This window comes from Oncorhynchus kisutch, linkage group LG9 (genome assembly GCF_002021735.2).
Source record: "Oncorhynchus kisutch isolate 150728-3 linkage group LG9, Okis_V2, whole genome shotgun sequence".
Classification (NCBI taxonomy): domain Eukaryota; kingdom Metazoa; phylum Chordata; class Actinopteri; order Salmoniformes; family Salmonidae; genus Oncorhynchus; species Oncorhynchus kisutch.
The window spans coordinates 28,988,584-29,011,791 of record NC_034182.2 but is presented as its reverse complement, the minus strand read 5'-3'; the positions used below and the strand labels follow the sequence as shown (position 1 = coordinate 29,011,791).

Below are 23,208 nucleotides of genomic sequence, written 5' to 3'. Positions count from 1 at the left end.
CCCTCCCTCTCGCCATCCCTCCCTCCCTCTCGCCATCCCTGTACGCACCTCCTCTCTATCCCTCCCTCCTCTCTCCGTCCGGCTCCCTCCCTCTTGGTGCTTGCCCTCCCTCTCCGGCCCGCCCTCCTCCTTCCCTTCTCGGACCGCCCTCCCTCCCTTCTCTCGCCTCTCGCCTCCCTCCCTCCTCTCTCGCCCGCCCTCCCTCTCTCTCGCCCGCCCTCTCACCCTCCCTCTCGCCCACCCTCTCACCCTCCCTCTCGCCCTCCCTCCCTCTCTCTCTCGCGCCCTCCCTCCCTCTCTCTCGCCCTCCCTCCCTCTCTCTCGCCCTCCCTCCCTCCCTCTCGCCCCGCCCCTCCCTCCCTCCCTCTCGCCCCGCCCTCCCTCCCTCCCTCTCTCTCGCCCCTCCCTCCCTCCCTCTCTCTCGCCCGCCATCCCTCCCTCTCTCTCGCCCGCCATCCCTCCCTCTCTCTCGCCCGCCCTCCCTCTCTCTCGCCCGCCCTCACTCCCTCTCTCCCTTCCTCCCTCTCTCTCGCCCGCCCTCCCTCCCTCTCGCCCGCCCTCCCTCCCTCTCGCCCGCCCTCCCTCCCTCTCTCTCGCCCTCCCTCCCTCTCTCGCCCTCCCTCCCCGTCTCTCGCTCGCCCGCCATCCCCATCTCTCGCTCGCCCTCACTCCCTCTTTCTCTCTCACCCTCACTCAATAACATTTGTACAATATTCCCTCATATTTCCTGCACACACACAAGGCTAGCATCAGATAATGCCATTGCAATACATGCAACATTGGGATCAATGTTATTCATGTCTAAAATCTCTGTTTTCCATTCACCCGTCATCTAAAATTGCTGTTTGTATTTGTGTTTTACTCCCCTCGTTACAGCCTCTGAGTGAAGTGTCTGTGCTGACAGGCAGCCCTTTTGAATGGATTTGAATGGCTCTGTGACTTAAGGAGTCAATTTGACTTGGTTGCAGACGCCGCAGTCTGGTGTGAATGGAGAATTATGCAAACCCAGGCGGAGGAAATATTTCCGAGATGACAAAATTGAGACCTCAGCCAGTCAAACCGAGAAAGAAACAGAGGAAAGGAGAGCTCACTCTGATGACGTTTAACTTTGAGCGACGGCTTGTCAATAGGCAATGTGCCAAAACACCATATCTCATTACATAAGTGTTTAGTAAGGTGGTTTATCTTTGCTATGGGTTCAATAGAGTGCGGCCCTCATAGTGTGTGTCTTGGTGAGCAATTTAGTGGTTGCCATGTTTCCTGTTGTTTCTTGACCGTATTATTTGACCGATTTTTGTCTCCGGTTCAGCCAGAGACCGAATGGATCCCAATACAGGAACGGTCAGCTAGGTCATAGCCAATTACACTCCCCTGTCTCCCAGTCCATCCAATCAGCTGGGGTTATGTCAGACAGCATTGCAGGTTGACCCCCTACCCTATACAATCCATATGTGGCTGCATCAACTCAGGGACAGGTCATGTTTTTGTTGAGTTTTACATTCCGTGTATTATTCTGCTAGAATCCAACTGCCTGTCTCTTCCAAAATGGCGGGAGCCAATTTGATAAGTTTTGGTTTAAAAATGAAAACCCAACAAGAAATATTTAGGTAGATTGTGTTTATTCCAGTTCCAATATTTCAGTATGACGTTTTGGCAAAGTACATCATCTCAGGTTTTGGCTCGCCCGTAGAGGTTAGTTAATCGCAAAGAGGGCGAGGTGGTTGTCATGGCAACACCCGCTCACCTGACGCACCATGGCGATATCAGCCGTTGTTGCCATGGCTTACCTCGAGCCAGGCCTCCCGAGGGCGTCTTATGACAATTCATGAGCTGGAACGCCACACTTATACACCCACCACCTTCATCCCTCGCTCCATCCATCCCTCACTCCTCCATCTATCCATCCCTCACTCCTCCATCTATCCATCCCTCTCTCTCCCTCCCTGCATCCATTTGTGCCGCATTAGGAAGGATGTGCCGTGAGAGGGAGGGGGAAAAAAATGGAAAAAATTATGGTGCCTGAGCTTTGCATTATAATAGAGGAGTGTCTCAAGGCAGATTTCCCTTGCCTTTATACTCAGAATATCTGCATTTATTCAGTTAACTGTACACAGCAGCTCCTGCATGCCTCTATTCTCTCGCCTGGTGGGACAATGGAACTCAGGCCATTGAGTATGTGCATGTGTTTAGTAATACTAATAATAACGCTAGCCTACTGACAATACAGTGCTTTTCAAAGGTGTTCCTCACCTTGGGATTGTGTGTGCGTGCGCTTGAAATCGCGATTGCGCGCTTATGCTAACATCTCTGCCGACGAATACCCTCGACCCTCACTCACACATGGATAGGTGTCTTGAAAGTGCCCGCACATAGTAACTGAATGGGCTAAAGCTAGCGCTATTATCTTCTACTAGCCGTCGATCGGTGGCTAGCTGTGGCATAGGACTCACTGACAGCAGGCAGTTTAGATATACACTAGCTAACCAATCCAACGTCCATTCCCAGTTGCATGTCTGAATCTAATCTAAATACAGGAAACCTGCCCTCTGTTGTAAAACCTGCCCTCTGTGACTATTTAGGGAAGTGGTATTTCTACATGAATTTAGGACAATATTTTTTTGCTACATAATTTTTTACGTAATACATCAGCAAGACGAGTAAAATAAAAAGTAGCACTACAGTATTCATGGAACAAAATCTGTCTGGTTGGTATTTAACCCCATATTAAGTAGTGTATGTGAGAGTGACTCAGGCAGGCGTGGCATGGTAACATTACACTTAGCATGATCCCATCAGATTACATTGAGGATCGGGTTGCACTTTTGTTGCTTTGAAACGGGTGTTGTAGATCTGTGATACCCCAAATCACGTTGACTTGGTCAACCTTAGAAGTTTGGAGAAGTATCAATTTCAGAAAATATCCTGTTACTATCATTATTGAGAAAATATACTGGAGCTGTTGAAGTGTGTTTTTGCAGTGTTGGTGGTCAAAGCAAGGCATTACTTGTTCGGTTGTGCACGTCGTGCATTTTCGTCAGCACAAATCATGTGTTTTCAACATGGAGCTTGTGGCAATCACGTTTTACAAGCCAATGATATGCAAACGAGCGGTTGTATCCAAATATGTCAAATGGTTTGGCGTACCTGATTACTGATGGGTCCTGGAACACATTCAAAGTGAGGAGCAGTGCAGCTTGAGATTGGATGTTGATATCAGTTTCATAGTGCCAACTGATTGCAGTGAGGGAGGTATGATTGCGGGGTCGTCAGACAGCAAAAGCAGGGCCACAGGCTAGAACGATGAGCCATAGCAGCTTGGTTTACTGAAGTTATATGACTTGGCAACTGCATTAGCCTGTTCATCGAAATACATGATATGACACTCTTACAATGTGTCATGTCAGGAATCCTGTAAGACAGGCTATTTACAGCTCCTGAGATTGCAGGCTTTTGTTCCAGCCCTCACTGTCACACCTGTTTGTTTTTTAAAATAAAAAATAAAAAATCAATCTGGTATTCCGTCTGGGGAGTGTGGTGCTGTTGGGCTAGAACAAAAGCCTGCATGCCAGGTAGCTCTGCAAGGTGATTGGAGACCCCTGCTGTTGGGCTTGTGAAGCTGGATACACGCAAGACATCTCCAGGCATACTTTGATAACCACACACGAACACCCATTGTGCATTGTGGGGGGAAAACATTGTTTTGCGTTAGACTGATATTGATTTAGATTTACCATGAGCCCCTTGAGAAACAGCTAGTGTTTTCATGCTGTTCTGAGACAGGAAAGAGCAGGTGTTTGGAAGCCTAATTGTCTAACACAGTCAACTCCACTGTTCTTAATATCTCAATATTTACCCATGAAGAGGTTATTATTGTTAGGTACGCTGGAGGTGTTTGACAGTAAATTTAAATGTTGAGGGACTGAAATTCATATGCAACTAATAAGCTAGTCAACTACGCTGAACAAAAATATAAATGCAAAATGTAGCGTTGGTTTCATGAGCTGAAATAAAAGATACCAGAAATGTACCAGACACACGTTTCTCTCAAATTTTGTGAACAAATTTGTTTACATCCCTGTTTGTGAGCAGATCTCCTTTGCCAAGATAATCCATCCACCTGACAGGTGCAGGCATATCAAGAAGCTGATTAAACAGCATGATCATTACACAGGTTGTGCAGGGGACAAAAAAGCCACTAAAATATGCAGTTTTGTCACACAACACAATGCCACAGATGTCTCAGGTTTTGAGGGAGTGTGCAATTGGCATGCTGACTGTATGAATGTCCACCAGAGCTGTTGCCAGAGAATTGAATGTTAATTTCTCTACCATAAGCCATCTCCAACCTTGTTTTAGAGAATTTGGCAGAACATCCAACCTGCCTCACAACTGCAGACCACGTGTATGGCGTTGTGTGGGCGAGCGGTTTGCTGATGTCAACGTTGTGAGCAAAGTGCCCATGGTGGGGTTATGGTATGGGCAGGCATAAGCTACGGACAATGAACACAATAGCATTTTATCAATGGAAATTTGAATGCACAGAGATACCGTGACGAGATTCTGAAGCCCATTGTTGTGTCATTAATCCGCAGCCATCACCTCATGATAATGCACAACGCCATGTCACAAGGATATGTACACAATTCCTGGATTTACTTATATGAACTGTAACTCAGTAAAATCTTCAATTGTTTCATGTTGATTTTATAATTTAGTTCAGTATAGCTTGTCGGTAATTTTTAAGGAAGGAAACCGTATTGTTGAATGTTAAGGGACTGAAATTATAATGGAACTGATAAGCTACTCAGCTAGCTAGCTGTTAGCTATGCTACTTGCTAGCAGCTAGCATTTTTGTTGCAAGGAAACATTTGCATGGCATGGTAGGGGCGGCAGGTAGCCTGGCATTTTTCTTTTTACCTTTTATTTAACTAGGCAAGTCAGTTAAAGAACAAATTCTTATTTTCAATGACGGCCTAGGAACAGTGGGTTAACTGCCTTGTTCAGGGGCAGAATGAGCATTGGGCCATTAACCAAAATGTTGCTAGATCGAATAGCCAACAAAGTACAAATCTGTCGTTCTGCCCATGAGGCAAGGCAATTAACCCTAATTTCTCCAGGGTCGCCGTCAATACTGGTTGACCCTGGCTGTGTCCTCTCTCTCCGAGGGTGTCTCAGGGGAAGTGGGATATGAAGAAAAAAACACCTCACACTTGTACAGCTTACCCACTTGTACATACAGTGAAACAGGACTATATAAGCACCCCCTAATTATTATATTATTATGCAAGTTTAGCTACCTCCATTTTACCTTTGTTTTCATTTCCTAAAACAAAGAAAAAAGGTACTAAATGATGAAACTGGATGAGGGTTTGTGAAGAGAGAACACTAGATATTGCTTTTGCTTGGATCAATACTATCCATTACAACTGAAGGGTAAGCTGTCACTGTAGCTCCATGTTCCCTAGATCTGAACTGAATCGGGTTCCTTTTTTAAAACTTTCGCTCAAGCGAAAGATTTGCCTGTTTCTTTTGTTACTTCCATAGATCTTTTGTCTCCCATTTTTTTGCCTCATAATTTTAATAACAGTACTACATCAATCAGTGGATATATATAAATATATGTATACACACACACTTCCTCCTCGGCTATCTTCATCTACTGTCCTTTCCCCTTTTCACCAGATAGACCCTGAGAAAACAATTAAAATCCATCTATTTGGCACTGGCGGAATGCTAAAATAACGGCAAACAACAACACTGATTAAAAAGTTTTCTGTCTGAAACTCCGTAATGAAGTGGTTTAATTGAAGTGGTTTTAACTGGCGCTACTGCTAGCATGCAGTGAGTTTGGAAGCCTTATCTAAAGGAATTTAACTGAACAAGTACCCTTCTAACGCCAGCCACAATAATGTATCATAAGGCTCCTCAGAAATATAAGAGGAGTTGGCAACCTAGTTTGGGTTTTCAACCGAGTCTCTTACTTTTTTGGATTGAAACAGGTCCAAGCCCTTACTCATAAATATGCATTTTCAGATACATGTTCCTCAGTGGCTGGTTACTTTTCCTACTTACGCTCACACTTTTTTTTTGTAGAGAGATCGTGTTAATGATTGTGATGACATGATTACTGAAAGGTAGCAAGTTCTGCATGTAATGTGCATAATGCAATAATTTGAAGTTACAATCCCGTTATTGGCTGCTTTCATATTGTTTCCTTAATGAAAGGCTGTAAATGTGAAAATTGAGAAATACTTTGTTTGGAACAGACAGGCACACACACACACACACACACACACACACACACACACACACACACACACCACTGATGTAGATTGAAAGTGACTCTTATGTCCATGGTGCTTGGCCGTCTAGATCTCATTGTCCCCTGTCAGGAGCAGCAGCCCTGTCGTTCTGGTGACCAACCTCCTGTATTTTTTGTGACAGTTTGGGTGCAGAGCTCCTAAAAAAAAGGCCACATCGCCGAAGAGGACATCTGAGGAATCAGTGATAGTGTCCCCATGAATCCTTCAGGCCATCTTTTTTTCTTCTTTTTAGATCCCATTTTAGAATGTCTCCAACTAGCTGGGTCGTGTTCGTTGGGGCACACCTTAGCAAAAAGTTTTGAATTAGTAAATGACACGGTCTGTTTCTTATTGCACAAGTCCAGGTTGTCCCTTTCTGTTTCAGTCCATTTTCTTCCGTTTGGTGCATAATTAACATGCCCCTTGCTTGGTAGCACGTTGACATGACATTTTCTTCACTGTGCACCAATCAGATCAGGGACCTGTATTTCGCGCTTCAAATTTCCTGTATTGCGATGATCAATCTTATCTTGTTTGAGATCTTATTTTTCTTACCTCCCCCACTAGACAGATTATTCTCAATTATTAGCTCATATGCAAGGGTATCTGTGTCATCAAATAATGGGATGCCATTCCACATTACCTCATGCGCAGGCCTTAAACACTGCTTACAGAACAAAATTAATGAGTTATGGTCTAAACCAGTTGCCCTCGCTAGACCATGGACCATGGTCTTCAAAACAGCCCATACACTATCGGTCGAAAGTTCTAGAACACCAAAACTATGAAATAACACACATGGAATCATGTAGTGACCAAAAAAGTGTGAAACAAAATCTAAATATATTTGAATTTCTTCAAATAGCCACCTGTTGCCTTGATGACAGCTTTGTACACTCTTGGATTTCTCTCAACCAGGTTCACCTAGAATGCTTTTACAACAGTCTTGAAGGAGTTCCCACATATTCTGAGCACTTGTTGGCTGTTTTTCCTTCACTCTGCGGTCCAACTCATCCCAAACCATCTCAATTGGGTAAAGGTCAGGTGATTGTGGAGGTCAGGTCATCTGATGCAGCACTCCATCACTCTCCTTGTTCAAATAGCCCTTACACAGCCTAGAGGTGTGTTGGGTTTTGATATATTCACTATTATTCTTCAATGTAGAAAATAGTTTTTTAAAAATAAAGAAAAGCCCTTGAATGAGGGGTACATATACAGATTGTTGCCAATATCTACAAAGTAAGAGGTGTAGCTACATATCTTACATTGTCTAACTTTTTATTGCACAGATTAAAGATGGTAGCATCATTTTAGGTGGAGTTCAATGTGTTCAGGGAGTTTAGTGTGCTGATGGTGGATGACATTAAGCGATGCAGGTTATCATTTTTCGTCTTGTATATTGTTTGAGGCAGCTCTGGCACAGCCAGTCATAAAATCAGATTTTAAATCTAACCCTTACCTTAGCCCTAACATTAACTAACCATACTACTATGCCTAACCCTAACATTAAATTAAGACCAATTATTTTTTTTACAATATAGCCATTTTTTACTTTGCAGCTGGCCTATCTAAGGGGGATATCACTTAATTCTACCTTCAGGACAAGGCTGATGACAATAACCGTCAACCTGCTAAAGCTAGTCAGGGCTTAACTAATTCCCTTTATAAATTCCCTTTGTATGGAATGGGCCACTCTTGATAGGCTGCACCCCTCTCTGTTTTTTAACTCTAATATCTGTCCTCAAAATCTATTATTCTTAATCTAGTTTGGATTTTTGGAGGGATTATGCATTAGATAATTGCTGCTACATGCGATCTGAAAATGTCATGCAACGGAGGAAGGGGGATTATCGAGAAAGGGAACACGTAACCAAATGAGATCACCAACATGCATGGGAATTGAGATTGAGTGCAGCAGGGGAGGTACAGTCATTTTGGTTTGCCTGGTCAAACTGTGGTTGCTCTTTGACCTTTTTATTTTATTTTCTCCAAGTCAGTCGAGAGAATTTAAAAATATATATTTTCTATGGAGATTAACTGCAGCATCTCAATACCATTTGTAGAGGGTATGAACATTGTCTGTGCTCTTTTGGATTAAATAGCTCTAGATTATAATTTGGTATTGTGATATGTTGTAGATGCACTATAATAGATCGTTTGGGGGCTATTCACTAAATCTGTCTTAACCTCTATTGATGAAACAGTTGCATTTTTATCCTGACATGGATCATGTCAAACGATGCAACATCAAATGGTGAATATTAGACAATGCGTATCATATTCCCAAATGTATCAGAATTGACATGCTACCTTTGTTTGACAAAATTCCTCATCAACATATTTAATGTGTATGATGACCCCGTTATGGTCACTAGCAATAGACTCACGATTTTACCCACCAGTATTACAAGTTCACCAGTGCCAACCTTCCCATGCGCTTACCATAGGTCACTGCAGCTCAATACAATAGCGTGGGAGACCATTTTGTTTTCTGATAATGGGGAAAAAGGTGGCTATACCACAATGGCCGCTTGTGGCGCACTGTACTATACATTCTCCGCTGCAGACAAATCTCAAACTGTGAAGATAATGTTCACACCCACAGCAAAGGGGGGAGAAAGGCACTCTCTTTTCCAGTAGCAATTATCATCAACTGTCTGAAAATACTCTGAGACTGACAGGAAAAGTGTGTGGTGGTAGTGGAGCAGTGTGTTACTCTACATGGGAGTAACTGGGGCTGGTTGACACAACATGGACAAACAAAAGTCAATCGCAAAACAACCTCCATGACTGTTATACTGTTGTACGGTTGAACGCTCCCAAACACTGTCATACTGACCCAATGTTGAGAAACTAGCTGTATCTCATTGATGGACAATTGGTGAAAGAATACATGAATGACTCGTAGCCTGAGAGACGGCTAAAGTTACAATACATCAAGCTAGTTTTCTTCACTGGAAATAAAAAGTAATTTTATTTCACAAAACATTGCCTTGTTGGAATATTCCTTGGCTATTTGTCTTTATACACCACCTAAGGTTCACAACTCGAATTCAACTATTCATTTGGTACTTTTTCTACCTAAAACACATTTCTCTCTCTTCAGGATAGGATTTGAGGACCGTAAAACGGGACCGTAACAGGACTGCGGCGCAGCGGAGGGAACCGTAGCATACTGAACATTTGCTTCAGGCCCACCAGGGAAGGCCTGACCCCTCCATTGGGCGGATCGGCAGCCAGGCGGAGGGGCCATGTTGACTGCACGCCTGCTCCTCTTCGCCAGCCTGTTCGCACCAGCAGCTCTGGGTAAGCCCGGGATATCGCTGTCCCATTTCATGTGTCAGTTTGTTTGTGTCTGTCACTATTTTAAAATGTCTTTCTCTTACCCCATCCATGGTGACTGATTATGTTTTTTTTTTCCAAATTCCCTTGCTCTCACTTTTTCCCTAAATCTCTCTCTCTCTCCCCTTCCCTCCCCTGTCCCCTATGTATCAGTCTGTCTACGTATAGTATCTTTCTCTCTGACACTCTCTCTGTTTTTCTCACTCTCCAGACAATAGAAATATAAACTGTTTTCAAATCATTATTAACACAGTTTTGGCATACGCACGTAGGAAAGCTAGTAAAATGTGTGGTAAAGAAAGAAATGAGTGGTACACTAGGCTCTGCATTAGGATATTGAGATCACTTCGCAGGCATTTTTTTTAACCTTCTGATCAAATTGCAACCACCTCAGATTTGACCATTCTCCCCTTGCCATTTGTTTCAGTGGACAAGTAAATTAAGTAATTTAAATTCAGCTTAAACTAGTGTTTGGGAACTGGGGGAGGCATCACGCAAATGGCCCATGAAGATGCTAATTTGATACGGCAAAAACATTAACGAGAGACTCCATGCAAATGTAATTGTTTTGGTGCTGTATCTTTTGGCTGGGTGGCGTTGCGCTTTAGCGGCACGCTAATCAAAGCTAGCTCTTCCGCATAATGGTTTTGCCATAATGTTTATTGGGAGTGGTGTTACGTTACTTCGATGTGTCACGCACCTGCCTTTTGTATTACTCTATTGATCCGAAGGGAACCGAGACATTATGAAGCTGAAAATTTACTGCCGACCCGCCAAAAGAGCTTGGGAGATAAAATGTCGGACAATGGATTGCATATTAAAAACGCTGCGACTGCTGTGGCGCCGTAATTCTTTCTCCCCAAAGAAGAGATACAGAAAAAATAACACCCAGTATTTGTTTTTTGTGTCTATTATTTTGTTAGCCTCAAAGTGGCTTAGTGTTTATTCTTTGAAGTGGGGCAAAGATCATGCATTACTAGATGCTGTCAGCAGATTAGTCCCAGATGTTTTGGAATGCTTCTGGTTGTAATGCTCACGCAGGGGTTTCTTTTCTCTCCGCAGTCTCTCTCCCCTCCGGGGGACACTGTCCTACTTTGGAATGGAAATCCCTTGTCAACCCCCTCCACTCCCAATATGTTCAGACCAAGCACATAAATATGCTCCAATCACACCCACATACTGGCTGTGTCCCAAATGGCACCCCTTTCCCCAATATAGTGCACTACTTTTGACCAGGGCCCACCAGGGCTCTGGCCAAAAGTAGTGGACCATATAGGGAATAGGGTGCCATTTGGGATGCAGCAATGGTCTCCTCTGCTCACAGCTGCCTCTGCCTGCCTCCTATGTTTGTACATCAACATGTACACAACTGTCCGACCCCCTTCCCACTTAAACCCATCTGAAGTAAGGAGAGGGAACGAGGGAATGCCCTTGGGGGAATGTCGGTGCGGAGTCGCTGGGATCTCTAAATATTTCTGGGATTAACTCAATGATGGATTCCAAGTTGAGGAGCAATGGGAAGGCTGAGGGAGGGAGGCAGAACAGACAAAACAAGCTGACAGAGAAGGGGGGGAGAAGGGTAAGCTATGCTCCAAAACACATGAGCGAACACACACACACAGTTCTCCTGTCATTGGGTAATGACGAGGAAGCCAAACGCCTTTGCAACGCCACATTCATCATGACAAAATAATGGAAACACTTAAATGAGGGAAATGAGGGAGGGATACAAAGTATATTGAAAGCAGGTGCTTACCCACAGGTGTGGGTTCTGAGTTAATTAAGCAATTTACATATCATCATGCTTAGGGTCATGTGTAAAAATGCTGGGCAGGCCACCGTGGCTATGCACAGGGCATCTGTGGTCACGGAATGGTTTGATGAGTGTGAAAACAATGTGAACCATATTCTGTGTGTCCTCCAATAGAGTTCCAGACACTTGTAGAATCTAGGTGCATTGAAGCTGTTCTGGCTCGTGGCGGCACAACTCCCTGCGAAGACATTTCATGTCTGTGTTTCCTTTATTTTGGCAGTTACCTGCATGTCTTTGTGCGTGTGATTGTGCAGTACCCCAGGAAGGATTCCATATTTATTACATTCTAGGGAAATCAAAGGGAGAATGCCCCATGGACTAGTCCTCGAGACAAGAGAATCGTGAAACTGACACCCATTTCTCACAAAAAGAGCCCTGGGCACACATCTATATAGAAGTGGATTTGGCCACACTGGAGAGGGAAGAAGACATTTGCCATGAGAGTGTGTGTGCGCCTGTGCATATTGTTCAGCTTTAGCAGGTAATTGTCCATCCAGGCATACACCCACACATAAAGGGAGACATACAGACTGGAATACACAGGAATACCTCACACTCATTTGCACACACATAGGCACGCACACTCACAATCCCTAACTGCAAGGCATTTACACGGCTCATCATCTGCATATTGTGTGTTAATTCAGATCGCTTCCCGCAGCCGATGTGAAATGTCACCTGAGGGTATCCCACATCCCCGGCTACGGGTATCCATCAGAAATATGCTAATTCTAATCCAATCCCATTGGCTCCATACAAACCCCACCAAAAATAGTTTATGTCTCAACGTTTCCAAACCTGACATCCCTTAATGAATCTCCTTGTGCTGAGGCATTCACTACTGTACACCAGGGTATCCCTGCATTTGCCTAATTAAACAAATTACTTTCCCCGCTCCTATTTCAAATGGGGAAACTTCAAGAGAGCCTACTGGGGCATGTTCCGTTTTGTTGTGATTATGGAGCGTTTGTGAAGCGTGGAACGTGAACAGGCCTGCTTCGTCTGAGCAGGTGGGGGTACTATGGGTGTAAAAGGTCAAGCTCTATCTGAATTGTATGAGTAGTTGTTTTAGTTCTCCCTTGTATCCCGGAGAACGTGATGCCCATGTCAACAAAAAAAAGAAGAGAGCGCTAGCATCTTGTGCCAAAGAGAATTGAAGGTCATTTGAGAATTAAAGTTGGAAGTGAGCTTTTACTTTGACGATAATTGGTATATAAAGTGCTTAGAGCAAGAGTGAAACGCTGCTTGTTTTAGGGAAACATTTTGATTCTTTGAGGGTTCGTTAAGACTTTTACCGGATGTTTCTTTTACTCAAAGAATCCAATATGAGCAATACAGTTTAGCACATTGGCATTCATGGGCACAAATGACTTGATGTGTGTTGCTCTCAACACCTTACTATAACTCTGTTAGGCCCATTAAATAATATTGAAATTGCACAGATAGTCAGGAAAAAATTATTCGGGTTGATTAAACTGGATGCCAGTTTATTCCATATCTCTGTTTATTGAATAAAATGTTTCTTTGCTGTGTCAGCCTTTCCGGTTCGTTCCACCCATTGTCAACTCATCCGTGTATAATTTTCATAATTATTTATTTTAGGATAACCTGAATGTGCATAATCCTGGTTTCTTTGTATTCTAATTCAATCATCTAAGTGGTGTAATTCCCCAATATATCTTGCCTGGCATTTTGGCTTTTATTATTAGATTATTATATATTTTTTTAAATCTTCCATACCTAGCAACAAAATCAATACCATGTTCTTACTCATACTTGAGAGGAAAGTGGTTTTCGCGTTCTCGTGGCGTCCATCGTCTGCCTCCGCCATTGCCAAAGTGCTGTCAGAGCTCGGAACCCGAGTGAAACATGACAGCAACATTAAGCCGCGCTGGGCCTTTTGTGCCTGTGGGGTTAAATACCCCCACAAGTTTTATAGTTTGTTTGCACTCCCCCCCCCCCCCCCCCCCCCCAATATATCTTCCAAGTGAATGAATTAGGATTCCCCCAATGCGGCTCCCATTACATAATTCGGTAAGCATCGGGATGATGCCATTTAAAGTGGCTTGTGGCGGGCTGAATGGCGTTTAATGAGGACTGATATTGACAGCTGGGTCAAGTGGCGGAGGATGTTGGTTTACATTAGGTGGAGTAATGTGTGCGTGTGGCGCCCGGCGGACTAGGCAGATAAATATTATAGAGTGACCCTTCAAACGCTACACGGTTCCCTGCCCAAAGGACCAGGGGTTGGGGAGAAAATGGTCAAGTGGGAGAAAAGTGAGTAGGCAGGGACAAATGGAAGCCATGGTGTGGGGTTGTGTGAGAGAGAGAATCACTTTATCCAATTTGCATAATCAAGTATTTATCTCGGCAGACAGATCTGTGTATGAACCGCACACCAGATGGTTAAGCTAATATTAGAAAACAGCATTACGTTAAAACAAACTGACATTCTTTCACATATCTGCCTTATTTGCATTCCATGGAAAGTCTAGGATAGGATACCGTAGGTGTTCCAATCAAAGCCTGCTATACATACTACTCATAGTTATGCAAATCTCCCAGTGCTTTATAGGATTGGCCCTGTAAGCTCATCCACCGCCACATACTGTATTCACACACAGGCACGACGTGGGGGGGGGGGGGGGGGGGCAAGGCTGTCCTTCATCCTCTTTGCCTGGTTATGTGTCACCACGGCAGCAGTGATTTTTAAATCCACCCCTCGCGGTCATACAGTATGCTTTGCCTAATTACAGGGATTATGGCTCTATCTGCACTTAGGCACTTCTCATGCAAATTGATATGTGTACTTTGCATGGGCTTTTTCATTTGAATCTCATGATGAATCTGGTTTCATACGAGCATGCTGTTCCGTGCTGATCAAACAAAGAATAGGCTACAGTAGGTTGGGATTCCTTTGTTTTTTTAGAGGTATATTTTTACTTCCTGGGTCCAAGGTAGACGTTAGCCAATTGTCATTGATTGGTTTGTTTTGGTGTTGTTGTTTTGTGAAATGGGACACATGGCTCGTGTTTGGACATGAAACAGTTTAAGCACCAATAGACTACAACTGCTACGATGGCCTGCTGAACAGGCTCCCCCCTACAGTATGTCCGCTGAGAACGAAGGCACATCGACTCAAGGACACAATCATTTGTTCTTGGTCTATTCCTTTTTAGTGTGTGGCATTTTATGTCCGTCAAAGGGTCAACCTAACAACAAAATATAACCATATCAAACAAAATTGCCACAAGGCACACAGAACATTACGATTCCACATTTAGCATCTAATTAATAAAAGTCTTGCCGTAGTTTCTATGTGTGAGAAATGGCTTTAGCCTGGTATTCTTAGCTGATTGTTCTATCCCACCTGGGGGCAATTGGTCCACTGTAGAGTACCATGATAATGTTCCTAATGGAGCTCAGAGGACAATGTAGACCAGCACAGCCTTTATTTTACACCACAATGGAATGAGGAAGGGATTAATCATTTATCATTCAATCCAAACGGCCCCCCCCCCAATTGTAATTTACCACTTCACCAGCGAGGGAGATTTTAAGCGCTTTTCTTTTTCTTTTCTTCTGAAACCGAGAATACAAAGGATAAAATTACATTAACCTGAAACAAAAGTTTAGTGCTGAAAAAAAAAGTGCTTGACACGCTCTCTCCCCAACTCTCTACTCTACCCTAAGTTTAGTAGGAAGTGATGGATAACACTAATGCCCCGTCGAATCAATATATGAACTATTGTAAAGTCTGCATTGGGACCGAAGGCTGGGATCAAACATTACAGTGAGACTGATTAGCCCTGTAGACCTTGAGGATAAGAGAGACGGAAAGGGATGGCTACTGAGGATGGCCTTCAATGTGACACACTAGCCATGGAGTGAATTCAATACAGCCCATTGACAAAATAAGGGCTTTATTGTAGGAAAAGCTGCGGCCTCGTTTGGGAATCTGGCCGGCCCATTCCATTTCCTTCATAATTGTGTTTGAAGACGAGGGAGGAAAGGGTAGAAGAGATATACCGCTTTCTCTCAGAGGAGGAGGCTCTACTCCTTCACATTTTGTTTGTAACAATGTCAGGGTCACGCTGATTCAGTTTATCTGTGTACTTCTTGATTGGACGAGTGGTATCTTGAGACACACATGCACACACACTCCCTTAACCACTTTCTCACACACACACACACAACCTCCACTGCCTCCACACACACTCTACTATAGCCCCCCTCCCCACTAGAAATTGTTCAGGCAGTCTTTGAGGTCACAGCTTGCCTTCGATCCCATACGGGAGCTGTCGTGCCACTGGAGAGATTGTCAATTTAGCCATTGATGGATCACCCTGTGAAGTCACCTCCCACTGTCCTCCCCTAAGTCCACCCAGGGCCCGGCTTAAGGCTGTTAGCTGCATGCCTGTGGGAGTGGGGAGACATGATAAGAATGAAACCTCTTCTCTCACCCTGCAGACACCACAGGTTACAGTACACATCCAGGAAGATGAGAAAGAAAAATGAATGAAGTGCTTGGACATCTGTTGTTTTTCCTAAGGCATCATTTGTATGTATTTACTACGGCACTGTTCCTGAAGAAGTTATTCATTTTTAGGTATTGGTTGTAGTTGTTTTGGACTTTGTGTGTGTGGCATCAGATCTATTTCAACCTCCCTCTCTCACTGCTCCATGAGAAAACATTGGCCTGTCTTTATCCCTGTCCATAATAATCGGAATCATTACGATCTGAAAGGCAACTCAGATGCTTGATACATATAGCCCTGTGGTATGTCGTCTCCAACCTAAGATGACAGGACAGTCCAAAACGAGAGGAATCCGCAGTTAACAGCTGTCATTGAGTGGCTCTGTAATTATTTTCATCCTGGAAAACCACTGAGATTTCAATGGATAGGACATGGAGAAACCTCACAAAAGACTGACTGTGTCAACTGAGAAACATTGCAGGTGCACATTCCCCAGTGCCCCCACACCCCCCCCCACACACACACAGTGCATACACTCCCTGATCACTGGCCCTTGTTCAGTGGCATGGGGGACTTGAAGGGGATCCCTTTTCACTGTGATAATGCAGTCCTTTCTGTCTGGTGAGATGGGCAGGAGAGAGCAGTGGAACAGGAGACCCAAGGAAAGGAGCATGTCACTCTGCAGTGCAGCATCAAGCAATGTGGCATGAGATCTCTCTCTCTACAGACCCTCTAAAGGGGACAGTATGTGTGTCTACTCAGCCTGCTGTTTGAATAAAAGCTCATATTAAGTGTGGAGACATTTTAAGTGTGTTAGTACTGCCTTTCTTGTTGACGCTAATTAACTAGATCTTTGGCAATGCACTATACATATTAAGGTTCTAGCCTTTATCAAGGCAATAGCCTTGTTTCCGACACTGTGTGCGCGTGAACCTGGTCACCTCATGTTCACGCCTCATTCTCAAGTGAACATGCGTAGCTACGTCTGACTGTTCCCCAAATCAAAACTCTCAACACGTTCCAACTCGCATCACGGTTCGTTAAGCGCACACGGTGGGTAACATCCCTCGCCATGCATATTCCAAGTCCCCGCCTTTTGTCTTTGCGTAATAGCCTTGCGTGTGATCACTTCCATTTGAAACGTGGGGAGCGAATGGGAATCAAAGGAAGTTCACTGGGTGCTGTTATTGCAGTTGTAGCGTAGCCACCCAAGCTAATCGAAGCGACACCACACCATTGTTGTGCACCGAGTGTATGCTCAATGAGATTACCTGCTCTCTGTGGCTGCCTGAAGAGCGAGGCATCGAGGAGTTGTCGCCTCCACCACCCCCTTTATTCCCCGTCCAACTTTCTCTCCTCTCTCTCTCATCTCCTACCCTCGTCTTTTTATACTCTCCTCTTTCTCCTCTCACTCCTTCATCCTCATCTTTTCATTTTTATATCGTTCTCCCCCTTCTTTCTCTCATTCAGCGTGTCACGGTATGACTGGCAGGTCCTTGTTTAATAATAATCTCGGGGAGAGCTCCGCCGCGCGACTCAATTAGCTGCTCACGCCACTGTGCACTCTCGGCGCGCTGGCAGAACGTGAGCTTTCTGTTACCCGGCACGTGTATGGGTGCTACACTAGGCAGCACCATTCCCCTGCTTGTGTAGACTAGAGTAAACAAGAAACTAGCTGAACATTGTCCTATAAATATATAGGGACAAAGGGACATCCTCATATATGTACATCTGGGCTAAATGGTGCCACCACACTTGTATGTTTTGGGGACTGTCCTAGAAAACGTCATTGTGGGGGTGGGGTGTTGAGTGACCCCATCCATCCATGGGCATTTATTGACCCAGAGGGAGGGATAGATGGAAGGGAGGGAGGGTAAGAGAGGCTTGAATGGTGCCAACCTGCACGTAGCCTGTATGAGTGCTACGCTAGCTAGCATCTTTCCTGTGGTATATAGGTATCCTTCCCTACCCACATTACTACAACACCCAATGCTATCTATGCTAATTAACAGAGCTGGGGGGACTCTTGTATATTTTGTCTAACCCTTGAAGTGTGTGCGTGCATGCATGTTGGGGGAAGTGTGTGCCAGAAAAAAATTGTGTGCATGCCCGAAGGAGTGGACCAGCAATTTTTAAACTCCTTGTGTACTTGTCGATTTATCAGATCAATCTCTCAACAGTTTGCTAAACCACTTGCATCTGATACTGTTGTCCATTTAGATGTGATAGATGTTGCTATAAATATGAAATGCATTTAATCCCATTTTAATTTACACGTTTGAATAATTTGTGTTTTTCATTATGCAAGTAAACATAACCGCTAGAAGCCATAATTTGTATTAATTCATGCGTTTTATCCCTTGGATATTAAACTGCAGCAAAAAAATGACGTTAGACAGGAAGAATATGCCATTTGGAATACATAAATGACCTAAGTTTATCATGAAGGTTCAAGCTACTGTACTCTAATAAAGTAGGTGTATATGTGATGTGAAGAGGAGGAATCAAAGTTTCTATAAGTTTCACAAGTTTCTATAAGGGTACAGCAGTTGTGAATGTAGTTTTGTTGCCTAGGCTACCTCTCACACTAAGCAGGAGAACGAGACAAAAGTTAAAAATCCTCTTGTCCTTACTTGGCTTACCCTCGCACTCGAAAAACAAAGATATTGCCACATTTCTCACAAGCATGCAGAGTTCATAAATGCAACGCAGGTTCTCATCCCGAGACAATATGGGCTTAATGTCAAATGTATTATCCATTATTATTTTTGCTGCCGAAAACGACTCTTCCTCTCAGTCCTGCTGTTGAATATACAATCTGTGTGGTGGAGAGGGAAAGAGGTGTGTCCTAAATGGCACCCTATTCCCTATATAGTGCACTACATTTGTCCAGATCCCTATGGGCACTACATATGAAGAGGGCGCCATTTGGGATGTGGTCGGACTGTGAGTGAGCGTATCGTAGTTTATTCTCTGTGTCGACTGATTGAGGTCAGAACAGATTAAGTGCTTTTCATTGTCAGTTTGAGGTCCAGGTTTCCATTGACAAACATTACCAGATGGGATCCTCACCCGCTGGTGTTCGCTCCAATACACTGTTATTGGCAATCCACATCATATTGTGGCTAAAGATACTATTATCCTTTATGTGGTGATTGTCATCAGGAGGGTGACATCACTGGCCTGAGTTATGCTGTGTTTACTCTGCTGTCTGTGCTCACAATAGCACAGTTGATGCAATTCACTTGAGGCTTGGATGCCTTTTCAGGCTGGAACATTGCAGGTTTTCCCTATTCATTACAACATACAGTGGATTTAGATTGAGTTTTTTTTGTAAACCCTGTGGCCTTTGTCATAGGAAAACCTTAGGATAATATACTCCCAAAATGTTATCTTTTCAGGGTTAGGAAAAGGTTTGGGTTGGTTTACTATCACCTCTGGAAAGGCCTATTGGTCCAATCCAGCCTTTATATTTGTTTTGTTTTTTTCTTGGCGGGGGGGGTTGAATTAAAAATACTTAAAAATGAAAACTGTATCAATTATAATGGACCTACATTCATACAGTTTCTTGCCTGTGTCCAGCTATCTAATAATCACCTGAAATGAAAGCTAGGCATTCCCGAAAGGATGCTGGATCGAATCCCTGAGCTGACGAGGCAAAAATCTGTCATTATGCTCCTAAGCAAGGCAGTTAACCCATGTTCCCCGGGTGCCGATGATGTGGTTGTCGATTTAAGGCAGCCCCCCCCCCCCGCACCTCTCTGATTCAGAGGGGTTGGGTTAAATGAGGAAGGCACATTTCTGTTGAATGCATTCAGTTGTACAATTGACTAGGTATCCCCCTTACCCCTAGAGGACATATTTTTGGCAAATTTTGACAGCGAGGAAATATAACACGTTTTCAGTGTGGCCCACTGGATCTAATTGAAGACCGAATGCGGCCCCTGGGTCTAAATGAGTTTGACACCCCTGGCCTAGATCGTAATAAAGGTCTGTGGAGGTCCGGTTGAATGGCATTTTAAGTGACTTCCCTTAGTCATCCAGTCACGGAACGTTCAAAGTAGATAGATACAGACAACATGCTTTCTTGTCTGAAAAATGAAAGATTAAAATACCAACAAGAGAAAGGAGACGAGATGTTGACACTGTGAGGTGAGTCTTACTGTCTCGTTTTACAGGGATGCATTTATCCTTCCTGTGTGCAGTCAGTCAGGTGTTGCTGGATGATGCCATCTGCTGTGTGTCAGTGGTCCATGTGAGAAAAGGATGTTCCTTTTCTCCCCTCACACAGGCAAAACATATATATTTCTTTACCTCAATTAAAATTTGTGTCTAGGCTGAGGTAAGAATAGTAATGCCAAATCTGGAGGTTTGTGTGGGTGTCTCTGTCATTGTGTGTGTCTGGGTGGGTTGAGGAGGCCGAGGGGGTGTTAGTTTTGGCTGATAACTTCCCCAGAGCAACACTGAGGCACACGGGGGTTGCAGCCAGGGGAAAGAGGGGGGAGATGAAAGGAGAGGAAATAGACTAACAATGTCGATGTGACGGCTAGCTGAACAAAGCCCAGATTTCTCTCTTGCTCTTTTACTCTCCCTCTCTCTTGTGAATCACCACTAACAGCAGTAGCCTCCGACTCCCTAGGCTGTCTTCCGGCTCTGGAAGAGCGCTCAGACAAAGTCAGCAGTTCGCAGATGTGAAGCCGGACATATAATTCAACTGAGTTTACATGTGGAGCATAAAAATGGAAAACATACTTTCCCCCCTATTCAGTCCTCAATATTACTGGATTTTAAGATCCGGTGGCATTCATTTCACTGTATTAGTGATCTTTGATTCTATATCAACAACATTTTTGTCAAATGGACTTCAACTCGTGATTTTTTTTTTCAGAGAATAATTAAGTAATTGAACCACACTCTTAATTATCCCTGATATTAAATTGAGCTGAAGAGAAATTGACCTCCACATTAACTATAATTTGCTTATTGGAGGGGAGTATCACGCTCTGACGACCCTGAATAGCCACCTTCTCTTTTTTTCATCTTGTTTTTAGGTCTACTACGGTTCGGCACTTTAATGCATGGACGTTTAATTAAATGAATCCTTCGTTGGATGGAAAAGTCACTTCACCTCAAAGTTCCAAGTGTGTGAATCAACAGTTAATGGGAGTGTCGCTGAGACTCACTTTCATATGTTGCTCCACTGTGTGGTTGCACTGTGAATATGTAAGGTGAGCCACTGTCACAATTTGTCTTGCTTAACAGTCCCATCCCCAAGCATGCATGGGCTATTTCCAATTAATTAATTCAAAGGCGCAATTCACAGCTTTTGCAGTTTCAGGGCAAGAGCTAGCGAGGTTTAGTTGTTACTCAGGCAGTCGATGTAGCCCCAGCCATTGACATTGCTGATTTTGTTCTCCTGTAATTTACCTTGGGGCTAATTCACAAATTCTCTGATGCAGAAAGAGCTTATTGCCTCCCTTGGCTCAGCCGGCTGCTAAATTGACAGGTGAGGCACATATTTGAGCGTGTCGCCAGTGCTGTCAAGCCTTACTCACTTCCCCTATACTGGTGAGCTTGGTGTGTTGCCAGATGTGGAAAGGTAAGTGTCGATGGAGAGGAGTGGGAGCAAAACAAATGCTCTGCTTTCACTGGCGAGAAGAATGGCTGACCAGACCCTGCTTTTTTCCCCTATTAGACAAACTCATCCTAATTGCCACCACGCTGTTTGAGGTGGTCAAAAGCCAATAAATAATCTGTGTGATTTGAAGGGCCAGTCAATCTAGGATCCACTGAAAAACACCTGGAACTGGAGAGCCATGTTTAATTTGGTGTATGGTCTTCCACGACAAAGCATTTCATGTGAGGAATTTTTTAGACACATCAAAGGTTCTATGGAATTGGAACACATAATTGGGAATGAACTATGACATTTTTTTCTGCATTGCAAAGCGGGTTTGAGTAAATGTCTACGTGTATGTATTTTTGTTTTCGCTTTGTTTTATTAACTGCAATTGTTCAAAAGCACATCTTGCTCAGTGTTGTCTTATAATTGTCTCTGAGTAGGTCCCTTAGATTTGAATTGTCTGAGGATATATCTAAACTTAATTTACTCATAATCCTAGTTCTCACTTAAAAATGAACAATTATTTATACTGAATGGAACATTTGAACCTTTCGGTCACTTTTGATGTAGGCCTACCCCCCCATAAACAGTCTTGGGATGCCACAGGTGACACAGTCTCATTCGCTGTAAAGCGCAAGTGGGCGTGACCGCCTCCCTCTGCTCTAATCAAATAACAACCACATGATTCATGCACTAATTAATCACCCGCTTTGTGGGCCGAGCAGATCCAGCGATGTGGGGAAGAGAGACAGACGTTCGATGTGTTGAATCAGCGCTTTTCTCCATCCCTCTCTCGTTAATTCAATTCCAATCAGAGCTCATTTGAATTGGCCGCCCTCTGATTTGGTTTGTGTGGTTTGCAGCTGGAAACAAAATACTGTATTTCATCATGATATTTCCTCGTACTTTGTATTTATTTGGTGTATTTTCCAATCCGGGCTTGATTTGAGATTGCATATTTATCACAAATCATCGACTGGGTGCATGCTGGTGCTTTCAGAAACTGTCTGAAAGTAGAGAAGGTTGAATAATTGCACAAGCCAGCATAGGGACTCTCTAGGCTCGGAAAGCCAGACCCTAGGCAACAGTGACTAGAATCTGGGATGAATGACGGACTCTTTGTTTACTTCGAAAAGACAGAGAAAATGATCAGACGGACAACTCTCTCAACAAATCACGAGGCAGACATTCCAGAACATCACAAAAACCTTTTGTAGTGGTTTTAGTGAAGGTAGTTGATGCAAACTAGGCACTTGCGAAATGCACTCATAAAAACATCGCCATCTTGCTTGCTACTGTTTTGTGTCGACGGGATGTGAGCGACAAGCGGATAAGGCAGTGATGTATGCAGTGACCGATCTGTACAGATGTGAAGCCAGAACATTGGTACATTGTGGGAGGCAGCCCTTCTTTTTAGAGAGACGATGGACAATTCCAACGGTACAAGTTGTTTATCTCCATTATGACAGCCATTTACACAAACAAACTCTCCAATCTTAATGTTTGCAGTCGTTGACCCCTTCCTTCTGACAATTTTTCTGTTTCTTGGGCGATCAACTGAAATGCCCCAAAGGCCCGGTTTTGATATTAATGATGACTTTTAAATGTCATTGCTAGTCTTCTCTGTCTGAGCTGAAGTGCCCTGTGGCT

General features: G+C 43.8%; 1 protein-coding gene across 16 annotated transcripts in view; it reads left to right on the top strand.

Annotated features, from left to right (window-relative positions):
• The window catches only part of LOC109897029 (adhesion G protein-coupled receptor L3), a 303,186-nt gene that overhangs the window by 59,154 nt on the left and 220,824 nt on the right, over positions 1 to 23,208 (top strand). For all 16 annotated transcript variants that reach the window (XM_020491529.2, XM_020491527.2, XM_031832342.1 and 13 more), the window contains exon 3: positions 9,409 to 9,608. In XM_020491529.2, the coding sequence (XP_020347118.1) occupies positions 9,554 to 9,608 (55 nt within the window). In that variant the 5' untranslated portion in view covers positions 9,409 to 9,553. The remainder of the gene's footprint in view (positions 1 to 9,408; positions 9,609 to 23,208) is intronic.